Raw genomic sequence first — 13,914 nt, forward strand, 5'->3', positions numbered from 1 at the left:
AAAAGCGAACCCCTGTGCAGTGTTGGTAGAAATGTAAATTGGTGCAGCCCCCATGGAAAACAGTATGGAGGTTCCTCAAAAAATTCAAAATAGAACTACCTTATGATCCAGCAATTACCTGAAGAAAACAAAAACACTAAGTCTGAAAGATATATGCACTCCCATGTTCACTGTAGCATTATTTACAACAGCTAAGATACGGAAACAACCTAAGTGTCTATCAATGGATGAATGGATAAAGAAATTGTGATATATATACAATGGAGTATTATTCAGCCATAAAAAAGAATGCAATCTTGCTATTTGCAACAACACAATGGACTTTGAGGGCATTATGCTAAGTGAAATAACTCAGAGAAAGACAAATATCGTATGATCTCTCTTATATATGGAATCTAAAAATAACAAAAGAACCAAGTTCATAGTACAGAGAACAGATTGGTGTTGCCAGAGGCAGGGGTGGTGGGCAGAAAAAAGGGGTGAAGGGAGTCAAAAGGGAAAAAAACAGCTGAAGTTAACCACAGCATTCATATTGGATTAAAACAAAGACAATAAAGCTGACTAGACCTTTAGTAAAGAATCAGGCTTTTATAAAAGGTACCTTTCCTACATATCTGAAATCTGTACCTTATTAATTTTTTTTAATGGAATAGCAAAGTTATTTACTTGTAGCCATTCATGCTCCCCTTCCTTTTTTGGCAAATGGTACAAGATATATCCTTGTGAAAGTCATTTATTTCCAGGTGTTTTTCTATCAAACATTTAAGTGTCAAGAACAGCTGTTCAAAAAAAATGTATCAGTCTCTTAAACCATGCAGAAAACAAAAAGGGGAGTTACAAACTGTTGTTAAGATAATACCAGCTTTTACAACTGCCCATGTATTTACCTTTACTAGATCTTCATTTCTTCATACGGCTTTGAGTCACTGTCTAGCATCCTTTCATTTCAATCTGCAGGAACCCCTTTAGCATTTCTTTCAGTGCAAGTCTAGCAGTAACAAATACCCACAGCTTTTGTTCACCTGGGAATGTCTTAACTTCCCCCTCCTTTTTGAAGGACAATTTTGCCAGATACAAGATTCTTGGTTGACAGTGTTTTTTTCTTTTAGCACTTTAAATACATGAGTCCAGTGCTTTCTGGCTTCCAAAGTTTCTAATGAGAAATCTGCTGAAAATCTTATTGAGGCTCTCTTGTATGTGATAAGTCACTTTCTTTTTGCTGCTTTCAAGATTCTTTCTTTGTCTTTCAACAATTTGATTATAATGTGTTGGTACAGGTTTCTTTGAGTTCATCTTATTTGGAGTTTACTGAGCTTCTTGGATGTTTATAATCACGACTTTCATCAAATTTGGGAAGTTTTCAGCCATTATGGTCATGTGCCACTTAACAAGAAGGATACATTCTGAAAAATGCATCATTAAGCCATTTTGTCATTGTGCAAACATCATAGAGTGTACTTACAAAAACTCAGATGGTACAGTCTACTACACACCTAGGCTACATGGTATTAATCTTATGGGAGCACCATCATATATGTGGTCCATCATCGACCAAAACATCATTATGCAGTGCACAACTGTAATTTTTCAAATATTCTCTCTGCCCCTTTCTCTCACTCTCACATTCTGGGACTCCTACAATGCATATGTTAGTCTGCTTGATCCTATCCCACAGGTCCCTTATACTCTATTCGCCTTTCTTCAATCTTCTTTCTTTTTGTTCCTCAGACTCAATAACTTCCATTGTACTTGCTTCAAGTTCATTGATTCTTTCTTCTGCCTGCTCAAATCTGCCTTTGAATCCCTCTAATGAATTTTTCATTTCAGTTTTTGTAATTTTCCACTTAAGAATTTCTTTTTTGGTTTCTTTTTAGGTGTTTCTTTATTGATATTTTCATTTTGCTCATACATCGTTTTCTTGACGTTCTCCACGTTTTCCTCTAGTTCTTTGAGCATCTTTAAGACAGTTGTTCTAAACTCTTTGTCTGGTAGATCTACCATCAGGTCTTTTTCACAGACAATTTCTGTTAGTTTACTTTTTTCCTTTCAATGGGTCATATGTTTCTGTTTCAATGGGTCATATGTTTCTGTTTCTTCCTTGCAGTTTTTTGTTGAAAAGTAGTCATTTAAGTCTAATAATGTGGTAACTCTGGAAATCAGATTCCTTTCCTTCCCCAGGGTCTGCTGTTTTTTGTTTTTGTTGATTGTTGTATGCTGTCTCTGAGCTGAGGATCAGCCTGAGGTTAAACTTAAAATCTTCTCAGGTCTTTTCTGAGACTGCATCTTTCCCTGGCTATACATGGTGACTTTCTAATTTCCCTCATATATGTACTTGCTTTTGAATGTATTCATTTTTAATGTCTGGCTCCCCAAATGGGAAAAAAGACATGAAGCAGGGAAAAAAAGGGGTACTGGTCCTTTAAGTCCCCAGTAAGTCACTTCAGCTAGAAGGGGTGGGACTTGCAACAATGGGAGGCGGTGCAATAACAATGGCTGCCCGCTTCTTTGTCTGCACCTCTGAGATCAGAAGTAGCAATCAATGATCAGAGCACAGATTCCTAATATTTGAAGCACAGGGACCTTTTTGCCCACCCTGGTTCCTAGAAGGTGCCTGCAAGCTGCTTCTGAAGGCATGCATGGCTGGCTGCCTTGGCGCTGGCAGGTAGGAAATGGGTAGCTGCTGCTACCTAGCTAAGAGCTGAAATTGATTAAAACTAACCGCAATGTAACATCCAAGCCTTTCCGTGAAGTTGGAAGCCTTCAACAGACTCCAGAGATCCAAAACTGTTACTTCAGGCAGATTCTGCCACCAAAAATTGCTGTGTAGGTGGGGACACAGATTCCTAAAGCTTCCTCCTGTACCATCTTCCCCAAATCCTCTCCATCTTTATTTATTTTAAAATATTTTGTTACTTTGATTAAATAGCCAAATTTTTTTTTCAGGTACTGGCGACCCTACCTTAACCAAGTGAGCAAATATCTGACAACTCTTTAGATTTTTGCCTTCCGTAGATCCTAAATTTAGAAAAATAAAACAAAACTTTCCAGCTACCTCTCACTATATGCATTAATCAGATCAACACTGTTGTAAGAGCTGCATGGGAAGACTGGCCCAATCAACAAAGATACTTAGCCTTTCCTAGGTTAAGTTTGTATAAGTAAAATATTATTAATATAAATCTTTCAGAAAATGCATGCCTTATGGGACAGTCTTAGAAATTTGTCAATGACTTTGCTGTCCAATTTTACCCTTAAGGAAAACTATTCATCAAGCCCTTCTCAAATATCCCTACAGAGAATTTTATTCTCTTATTGGTTACTATAATAAATTAACTTCAGCCTTTCAGTCTCGTTATCAAATAGGCCTTTGCTTCTTGATGCTGGCCAGAAGGCTCCTAGAAAGGACTTCACTAGGAACACTGAACTATTCATACTTCAAAAACTAGACTCTTGAGTACAGCCTTCTGAGTTGACATCGCTTAGATAGAACAATGGGCTGAGTCAAGATTTCTAGGACTTTTTTAGTCCAGAAGCTGACAAACATCATGAAAGCAGACTGCCCCAAGATCCAGCAGAATAAGAATTACTAGGACTGACTGAACTGAATTAAATGAAATTTAATTGTTGTTATTTGTTTGGAATATGATATTATTTTTAGTCTTCTATTTTCTATATTTAATGAATACATAAAGTCCTTTTTTTTTCTTCTTAAGCTATCTCTAATGCTCAGTTTAGTAGACTATGCTTTTGTACACCAAAATGTAACATCTTAAAATGATTATCTGATTGTCACTGACCCACTCAGAATTCAGAAATAAATGGTTTTACTTTTCAGGACTATATTGTCCTTTTCATTGGTTCAATAAAAACCTATACTCCTTTTTACTAGAATACAACTGAACAAATCAATTATGCAACCAAGGCCATACCTGGAATGTCTTATTTGAGAATGATTTTCAATTAATCAATTATGACAAGCCTACTACTAAGAAATTTATGTAGAACCAATTCCTGTATCGTGCTGCCAGGAAAAACTGGCCTAGTACCTGACTTACAGGGTCACAGCATAACAGGTGGCAAGGTCATTTCCTAGTAGTCAAGAACCTTGGAAAATCTGGAAACACTCAAGAAGAAAGAAATTCACCCAAATGTATAGGTACTGCTGGTTAAATGTGGTGGAGAATATACTGACCTTGGTTTCCTGAATTGGGATGGAAGAGCAAGTAATAGTTTCTTTAAAAATCCCAAACAAGATCCCTTATGAAAACTTGTGAACAGAAATCAATTCTGTGGCTTTAGTAGTTGTTCAATACCATAACGCTCTAGATTTTCAGAGCAAACTCAAGAGGCCTATATGCTTAATTAACACTCTCACTGTACCTAAATATTAGGTTCTGATGAGACCAGACTTTCTTTTGAAAGAATACATATTTGTAAATTATTTATGACCACAAGAGTAGACTATCAGAAAATTTATCCAAAACTTGGAAATAAAGCAAAAACAGTCAGTGGCACACCTTTTTAACATCTACGTGGGCAAAAGCCATCCAAGGATCGTTTAGGACAATGTACTGAGTTCATCTCATTGTTTACTACTGATTAAAAGTCACAGACTTAGGTTGCTTCCTAACTTGATTAGATTTCTGTCCAGTAAAGATGCAAACAAGGAAGCATCACTGAAGAGAATGGCTTCAGTAGTTGGAGAATTATCTTGTTTCACAGGCCTTCCTGTTCCCATTTCCACTCTAGAAATAGACAAAAACCATCTCAGATGGATGCTCACCTACAGCCTAAGACAGAAATGGCCTCTGGCCTCTATATTTTTCTGCTTCAAAGCCCAGAAAGTAGTAGGATGTTTTTTATAAATAATCTCCATTTCAGAAAAGCTAAAATAAATAACATTCTTATTTGTGCTAACAAAACTTGTCATTCTGAAAGGTAGAAAAAATGTTATTAACTTAAAAGAAAGACTTGCCAAATTTCTATTGTTTTTATGGAATAATCTCAGAGATGGTCAAAAATACATAGGGTGAATCTCCATAATAATTTCTAGAATGTCAAGATACATATATACACACACACACACATCATTATGTACTAAGAATATTTATCCAACAGTAGAACCAAATCCATAGATTATCAACATACTTTATAGTATGATGTTATACGATTTAATAGCAAGCATTTTAAAGTTCAATAAACACAAATGAATAAAAATAAGAACAAGCAACGGGACATATCAGATAAAACTCTAATAAAAAATAGAATAGTATGTAAAGTAACATACATTACAATTGGATCTTCACTACAACAGCAAAGTCAGCTACATCGTAGCAACATCTCTATTAACCAATAAGGAAATAGTCTCAAAACAGGTAAGCAACTTGTAACATAACAATTACCAAGCTGATAAGTAGAACAAGGACTCAAACCCAAGTCTTCTTCTCCCAGTTCTGTGCTCTGTCTAGTAGACTTAATTATGTAAACAGAAGGTAAGTAAAGCTTGAGAAATATGACATAACCCTCTTTAATAGTACTTAATTAAAATATAACTCAAGATCTCACCATACCATATTTTTTAGTTACTGCCAAGAACCTAAAAGTTCCCATCTGTATGGCTTTATCAATCAACTGATCAATTGTGCCAACTTGGTGCCTACCAGAGACATAGCTTTCCTAAGCACCCTGAGATGACATAAGTAAAACCTGTGACCTCTGCTCTACAGTAAATTACAACCTAGTAGGAAAAATAATTCTAAAGTGAAATTATTCAGAGTACATTAAGAAGGGTGTATGGTGCAGCAAAAGTAAGTGTAGACTCAGAAGAATACTATGGAGCATTATATAGTAGTTAGAAGCAACAGATTCACAGATAGTAAAACAGATCAGAAACACAGTACTTAGAGAAAAAAGTAAAACTGAATGAGATATAAAACAACAACAGGTATGCATTTAAAAATACATGTATACAAAACAATGAGAGTCATTTTGCAAAAATACATACATGTTCGTTAAAGACACTGGAATACTGCCTATGGAGGAGGGGAATGGAAAGAAAAGAGACTATGAAGATTAAAGAGTAAAAAGAAACAAAAAAGCACAGGCTTTGCTGGACTGGAATGTAATGCCGCTATTAAAACTAATAAAATTGATCTATATGGACTGACACATAAAGAGAATCAAGATAATTTTTAAGTGACAAAAGCAAGACAGAACACATGTATAATATTCCATTTCTGAATATATGTGTCTTGTATAAATGCACACGTGCAAGTATGAAAGACAGAGTCTGGAAGAACACACCAAACTAAAAACAGGGGTAATCTCAGAGATGAAACAGTGAGGAAAGAAGACTTTCTATTTCTGAACTTTTTAATAATTTTACAATTTATTTTAAGTTTGTAAAAAGAAAATCTTATAAACTTTAGAGTTAGACAGAAGTAGGTTCAAACACCAACTATGCGATTTTGGGCAAGCTACTTAACCTTTCTTAGATTTTGTTTATCTATTAAATAGAGAAAACTACACTAACTCATGGGGGGTTACAAGAATTAAAAGAGACAACAAATATAACACTCCTAGCACAGTGTTCCTGCCATTCCCTTATGTAAAAGTATGCAATTAAAACTAAGAATGGGTGATAATGAGAAAAGCAGTAGGTATTTAGAGAAGAAAAAGATCACAGAAGATGAGAATAGTTATAGAAAATTTAAAGAAAAAGCTGGGACTTGAGCTGAACCTTAAAAAATTGTAGAATATTAATAACACAGAGTTGGGACAGACGTATTACTAAATAAAAGAAATAATCAGAGTAAATACATAGAAAAGAGAATGAGATGTATAAACATGTGTCCCAGTGCCTACCAAAATACATGCTCCATAAATATCTGTTAAATAAATGAAAAAGGGTACACATTATGGAATAACAGAAAAAAATAAGACTGTTTAGGTAGGATAGGGTCAACTTTTAGAATTCCTTGAAATCAAAACAAAGATTAGATTTAATGTGGTTGCCAATGCAAGGCTTCTAGAGATGAAGTTATCTGGCAAAACCACATTTTAGGAAAATACAGTGTGGAAATAAGCCAGATTGACAGGGCATAAAATAATTAACCAGTTATAATGAATAAGTTATATATATAAATACACACACACATAGGATATAGCACAAATTACACATATAACAATATTATTACAGACAGGAAATGACATGGGGAATTGAACTAAGCTGGAAGCTGATTAGAGCAGAAATGTAATTAAGATACTAGAATATGATACCAAACTGCCCTAGTAATTACAATTAGCATTTGTAGTTACAAATAGATACATATATAAATAAACTTCAAATTACTTCTCAAGAACATTATACAGTAAGAGTCAATCTCCTACATGTTAACTCACCTGATCCTCTTGAAATAAAACGCCTTTCTGAGCATTTATTCGTTTAAACAGATCCCCTCCTTCACAGTAATCCATCACTATGTAGAGAGAGCCATTTTCTACAAAATATAAACAGTATACTCCACTTTAAAAAATGTATATCAAAAGCATAGCTAAATTAAAGGTACTTAAAGGTTTACTAAAAAGCAGTAGTTAATAGTGTTCTGTTAAACCAAAAACAGCACTATACTCAAAAGAATTAGAGTGCAAAGTCAAATCACACAGGCTGTACAATAACTTGGGTTAACAGGCAGCTCCATCATTGATGATATTTTTACCAAGAATATAGCATCCTGTTGGACAGCACTGTCCATATTGACCTAAACATCTCTGGAACATAGACAAAAAGAAGACAGATATACTTGATTTCATTTAATAGATATATTTCCTTAAACATATCTATAAAATGAAGTTTTTCCACCAATTTGTCAGAGATGGCTTATCTTAGTTTCCAACTGACGGTTACTTTTCAGCTTTGATTGATCCACTTAATCAATTACTCGTTAAACAAATACAATAATAGATGCTGCAATGAACACTGAGGATTCAACAGTGAATAAGACAGTCTCTATTCCTTTGGAGCTTCCTTTGATTTTACTCTCTTTTTAAAAATTGCATAAAATCTGTGAACAAACATGAAGATGGGGCACTGCCCTATTAACCTTTATGCCTCAGTCCACAGAAAAACAGACTTCCATGACTTCCCGTGGGTGGGCAGAACTAGAAGAACACTTCTAATCCTTCTCTCCACCTTTATTCTTATATAAGAATAAGACTAAGCTTATTTTTTCCAATTAAGGAAGAGTGGCTGATACCATTTCTAACGTGTACTAAACCACTACTTACTAGTAAGACTATTGCAACTTAAAGAACAGTTTCCCTGGTTTTCACTTTTCTTACTACCCTGCGCTTATGGCCTTATTGCCAGCAGTATTTATTTCTTGCACCTTGTGGTGGTGATCTTGTTACTCATAGTGCTCATATCTCCCTTTTGATGTACTAATTCTAATGTGCCACTGATTGGGAACATACGTGACTGAGCTAATTAAGAAGCTGCATAACTCTTTATTATTGATATGGAAAGATCATCCAAATATACATATGAGAAATCATAACATGAAAAAAAACCAAAAAACCCCAGAAAACTGTACAGTCCACTATTTACAAAAAATATGTACAGGATATCATCATTTATGAAGCATAAGAAAGAAAAGGCAAAAAATTATGTAAAGTAAGCTATAATTTACATATGCTTATTAATGCTTAGAATAGTTCGGGAAGGAAATACAAGACAGTAATAACAGTGGTTAACCCCAGGAAAGGAAAATAGGTGGCTCAAAGATAGGAATAGAAGGCAAACTTTTTACTGTTATGTAACATTTGAATTTTGTACCATATGCGTGTATCAAAAAATAAAACTATCAAAAGATTTTTTAAAAAGGTGTGTGTGTGTGTGTGTGTGTGAGAGAGAGAGACACACACTCAAAAACAGAGACAGGGAGACAGAGAAGTTAAACAGGACCTGAGAAAGGGATGAAGAAGCAATCCTGAAGTAAAATGTTTGAGCTTCAGTACGAGTTTCAGTACATTAACTCTGTAATGTTTTCTGCTGCTTAAAATTTTATTATTTACTTTTGGGATAAATACTACTTAAAATGTAGGTTAACAGAAAAGTCTTTTCTCCAAGAGGGAAGTACTAATCTGTTTTGTATTCCTTCAATCATTCAAACAACTGAGTGCTAACCATGAGGCAGGCATTTTGCACAAGATGCTAGGGATACAGAAATATAACACACCATCCTTATCACCAATGGGCTCACACATTAATGGAGAAATGCCCTCCAAAAAAACCAAAAACCACCACCACATAGAAACTGCTTGAAGTTGAAGCAAAAAGACTGTAAGGCAAATGACAAAGCCTCAATGCACGTTAGAAAATGACGAAGAGTGAAAATGACTCAGCGAAGCATGCACTGTTGGTTGGCTGAACCAACAGCTAATTTTAACACTCTTTTTCCCTTCATGACCCCTCACTTTAAAAGCTGAAAAACTCCCAAATTTTCTAATTCCCAGTCTCTCCTACAGGAGAGAGGTGGTCATTGACCCAGTTTGGCCAATAAGACCTTAGAGGAAACCTGACAGTGGCTTCTAAGAAAGCATTTGGTTGTCTGATTAAAGGAACAAATTGAAGAGAAGAGCTGCTGGTGCTGCCATTTCCTCCCTCTTTTGGACCTGGTTGCAGACATGTGCCTGAAGTTGCAAGAGCCATCTTGGGACAAGGTGAAAGGCACTAGGCTGAAAAAGTGACATACTAAGGATGGCGGAGTAGAAAGACAGAAAGAGTCTGGATCTTGGTAACACTGCTGAGCTGCCATATATGCCCTGTTACAGGACTGCTTATCTTTAAGACTTCCTGTTAGGTGAGATAAGTATCTTTCTCTTAAGCCAATATTGGTCAGATTTTTTGTTACCTATAGCAAAAAGTGATCCAAATTTAGCCTCAAAGAAAAGCTTTCTTCAAATAGAGAAGTTAGATTTTGGCAGCACTGATGGGGAACAAGTAGAATGCCAACACCTATCTCCATATACAACATTGAAAGCTTCCATGAAAGATATAAAAACTAGTTTAGAAACAGTAAGAAATAAAACAAGCTTAAGAGGATAAAAAATATAAAATGTAGGAAAATAAAAATAAAAAAATGAAAGCAAGTAGATGCTAGCTACAGGCAATTAAAGATAGAAAGTAATATATGAACAACAGAGTGGAAAAAGTAAAAATGTCCAACACAGATCCCCAAACATACAGTGATACAGGATAATCCCCTACTTTCTCAATGAGAAGATTAAAATTTTTTGAATTTATAAATGTTAGGGATATAGATGAAACAGTAAAGTGTCTAATTATAATATTTAATATTATAATCTAACTATACATTTATATACCTGGAAATATTGTTTTCTTCCCACTCTCATGTTTTATGAAACAATTTTATCCAAACTTTTGACATCTATCTTCAATATCAATGTCTTTTATTGATTCATCTGTTAGTTTTTCCAACACACATGATCTTCATTTCCATTTAACAAAAAGAGAGCACTTTTTAAATCTGTTTATGTTGTCATTGGAATTTTTCTATGCCATAACTCCTATACGTATAATATCAGGACTTTAAAAATCATCCTAGAGGGCTTATATGCATGATTGTCACAACACAACCATACTGCCTTTTAAGTGACTTTAGAAGACTTACTTATGACGGTATCTAATGTCTGCAATTATAACATCAACATTAACTTCTTTGATGCCTCTTTTGTAAACTGATTCTGCCTAAGAATCTCTCTAAGCACTCAAAACTAACTCAGTGACATCTTCTTCCCCTGAAGTATTCTGTCACTTCAATGTATTAAAAAATTTTGAGAGCCCATCCTGTAATATGAGAAACTTTAGAAGAAAGAATTAGTTTATAAGCTAAGACAATTTTCTGGCAAACAAATTTTGGAATATTTTTCCTTACATTAAGATATATGCATTTTTTTTTAAATAGTGAAATGAAAACTTTTCTGCAACAAAGGAAAATCAGGGGCCGGCCCAATGGCACAGTGGTTGGGTGTGCATGTTCTGCTTTGGTGGCCCGGGGTTCACCGGTTCGGATCCCAGGTATGGACATGGCACCGCTTGGCAAAAGCCATGCTGTGGCAGGCGTCCCACATATAAAGTAGAGGAAGATGGGCATGGATGTTAGCTCAGGACCAGTCTTCCTCAGAAAAAAGAGGAGGCTTGGCAGCGGTTAGCTCAGGGCTAATCTTCCTCAAAAAAATAAAAAATAAAAACAAAGAAGAATCAGAATCTGCAGGAAGAAAGGGTACAAAACATTCTAAGAGAACAGATTCAGAATTCTATTAAGTCATAGTCTGGTGAATTTCAGTGATAAAGAAAGAGCCTGTTGGAGGCAGCCCCATGCATAGGGGTTAAGTTCAGCACACAACTGCTTCAGCAGCCGGGTTTGTGTGTGTGGACCTACACTACTTGTCAGTCAGGTTGTGGTGTGACCCACATATAAAGTGGAGGAAGACTGGCATAGATGTTAGCTCAGGGCTAATCTTCCTCAGCAAAAAAAAAAAAAAAAAAAAAAGACTCCTTTCAGCATCAAGAAAAGACAAAGCAAATTACCTCCAAGAGGAAAAGTATTATATTGGACTCAAACTTTTTCTTTAAAGATTTTATTTTTCTATTTTTCCTTTGTCTCCCCAAAGCCCCCTGGTACATAGTTGTGTATTTTAGTTGCTGGTCCTTCTAGTTGTGGCATGTGGGATGCTGCCTCAGCATGGCTTGATGAGCAGTGCCATGTCCACACTCAGAATCTGAACCGGCGAAATCCTGAGCCGCTGAAGCGGAGCGTGCAAACTTAACCACTCAGCCACAGGGCCAGCCCCATGGACTCAAAGTTTTCTACAGAAACATCAAATGCCAGAAGACATAGTGCACTTGTAAGGGGAAAAGAGTAATCAAAATACTTATTCACATATAAAAGCATCAGTCAGATACTCTCAGAAATGCAAATATTAATTGCATCGAGGGAATATAGCATCCATAAGCTCTTCATGAAAAAAATATTGATAAAACCTAGCCAAGCAAGAGATGAATTCAAGTAACTCAGAAAAGGGGAAGGTAAGGTATAAAGAAGTAGAAATAAGAACTGAATCTGTCTAAATATAAAAGAACCAAGGCCTAATAACCCTGAGCATTATATATTTCAGAACAAAAGATAAATTGTTTTTATCATGTCAAGATGAACAAAAATCAGTTAGTGGGGAGGAACTGTAAATCCACTAATTTCCTCATCTTTCATGGCAGACGTTCAAAATAATGTCAAAATTGAGATTTTTTTAACCAACTTGTTTATTTTTAAAATGGACAGATTTGAAATGTTTGCATATATATGCTATTTTTAATCATTTCAGAGAATAATTAAATACTTGTGTTGTAGAGTTCCCAAAAGCTCTACTGAGAAGCTAAGGAAGTCCAAAGAGCTACCTGGATTAAAATGAGAAGGATTCAGGTCAGGGAGAAATAGGGACTGTGACAAGATACAATCACCAGATAAAGTTACACCACATAAATTTTAGAATAAACTCATAAGCCAGGGCTGGAGAGCTTGTGAAGAACTCTCATTCCCTTTAGTCTAACAATTCCACTCCTACAGAAATACTGCTCTAGTACACAGATACCTGTAACAATGATGTTCAGTACAACATTATCTATAAGCGAAAAACTAAAGACAACCTAAGTATCCAGAACAGAAAACTGGCCAAACGAATGGTGATAGAGCCATAAAATGGACACATGGGGATACACTACAGATGTTACAAAAAAGTTGTAAAACATGAGGTGCATCAACACATAACAACATGGAAAGATATCCATGAGATACACAGTGAAAAGAACAAGATGCAGAAGTACACTCATATGATCCCACTTGTTTTTAAACATTAAAAGCTATCCGTATATGTTTATTCCATGTAGGTAAAGAAAATACAGTAAAGAAAAAACACTGAATTATTAACAATGCTTAGCCCTAGGGAATGGGAATGCAAGTGGAGGAACAGAGCACTTAGGGTTCATGCACATCTGTACTCTTTAAATATGTTTACCATGAGCATTGATTCCTTTAAAAGTATAAAGCAATAATAATAAAATTTTACTTAAAGAAGGTGCTACTCCTTTAGAATCATTCATATGTTTCTATGTGAAACATTCAACATAAATAGAAAATGTCTGTTGAAATATGTGTTGACATATATTCAAATCTTTTAACTTGAAATATTAAAATCTTGGCGATGAAAGAGAAAAGAAGCTACAAGATAGATGTCAGGGGAAGATAAACAAGGAAATTCAAGGTCCTGGGAAGAAACAGATGATTAACACTACTCTTTCACATGAGGTATAGATACTCATTTCACTGCCATCATAAAATAAATAAACAAACCGAGGACCTTATGACATATGTGTTAAATGACCCTTTTTTAAAGAGTATGTTCTCCTTTAGTAGATACCAAGTTTATCTGGGAACGAGGATACTTTCACTCTAATTCAGACTCTGAAACTGGTATGTGATGTGACCTTGAAATAGTCATTTAAACTATCTTCTCCTTTCAATGTAGAGGATCTTCCTTTTTTGTAATTCATAGGGATTTATAATAATAATAATGGGAAGGACTTCAATAAACCACCTTGACCTACCTTTATTTAGAAAAGCTTTGCCTTATCTTTCCTCCATTACCAAACATAATGGTATATATTTCCAAGACAGCAATATAGCTATAAAACTTTTAAGAACTTGAGAATACTTCCAATACACCTCACTATTATAATAATGAGGTGTATACAGGAGAACACTAACGAGTAAGATACTTTCTAAAGATCAGAACATTTTCTCAGTGGCAGTAGTGGTAGCACTTAAAGCGAGTTTAGTT

The 13,914-nt window shown here is 35.1% G+C and overlaps 1 protein-coding gene across 12 annotated transcripts in view; it reads right to left on the minus strand.

The window, feature by feature from the left end:
* The window catches only part of NEK1 (NIMA related kinase 1), a 220,342-nt gene that overhangs the window by 196,836 nt on the left and 9,592 nt on the right, over positions 1-13,914 (minus strand). For all 12 annotated transcript variants that reach the window (XM_070505065.1, XM_070505062.1, XM_070505061.1 and 9 more), the window contains one exon: positions 7,402-7,499. In XM_070505065.1, coding sequence (XP_070361166.1) covers positions 7,402-7,499 — 98 coding nt within the window. The remainder of the gene's footprint in view (positions 1-7,401; positions 7,500-13,914) is intronic.

This window comes from Equus asinus, chromosome 3 (assembly GCF_041296235.1).
Source record: "Equus asinus isolate D_3611 breed Donkey chromosome 3, EquAss-T2T_v2, whole genome shotgun sequence".
In the NCBI taxonomy this organism is placed as follows: Eukaryota; Metazoa; Chordata; class Mammalia; order Perissodactyla; family Equidae; genus Equus; species Equus asinus.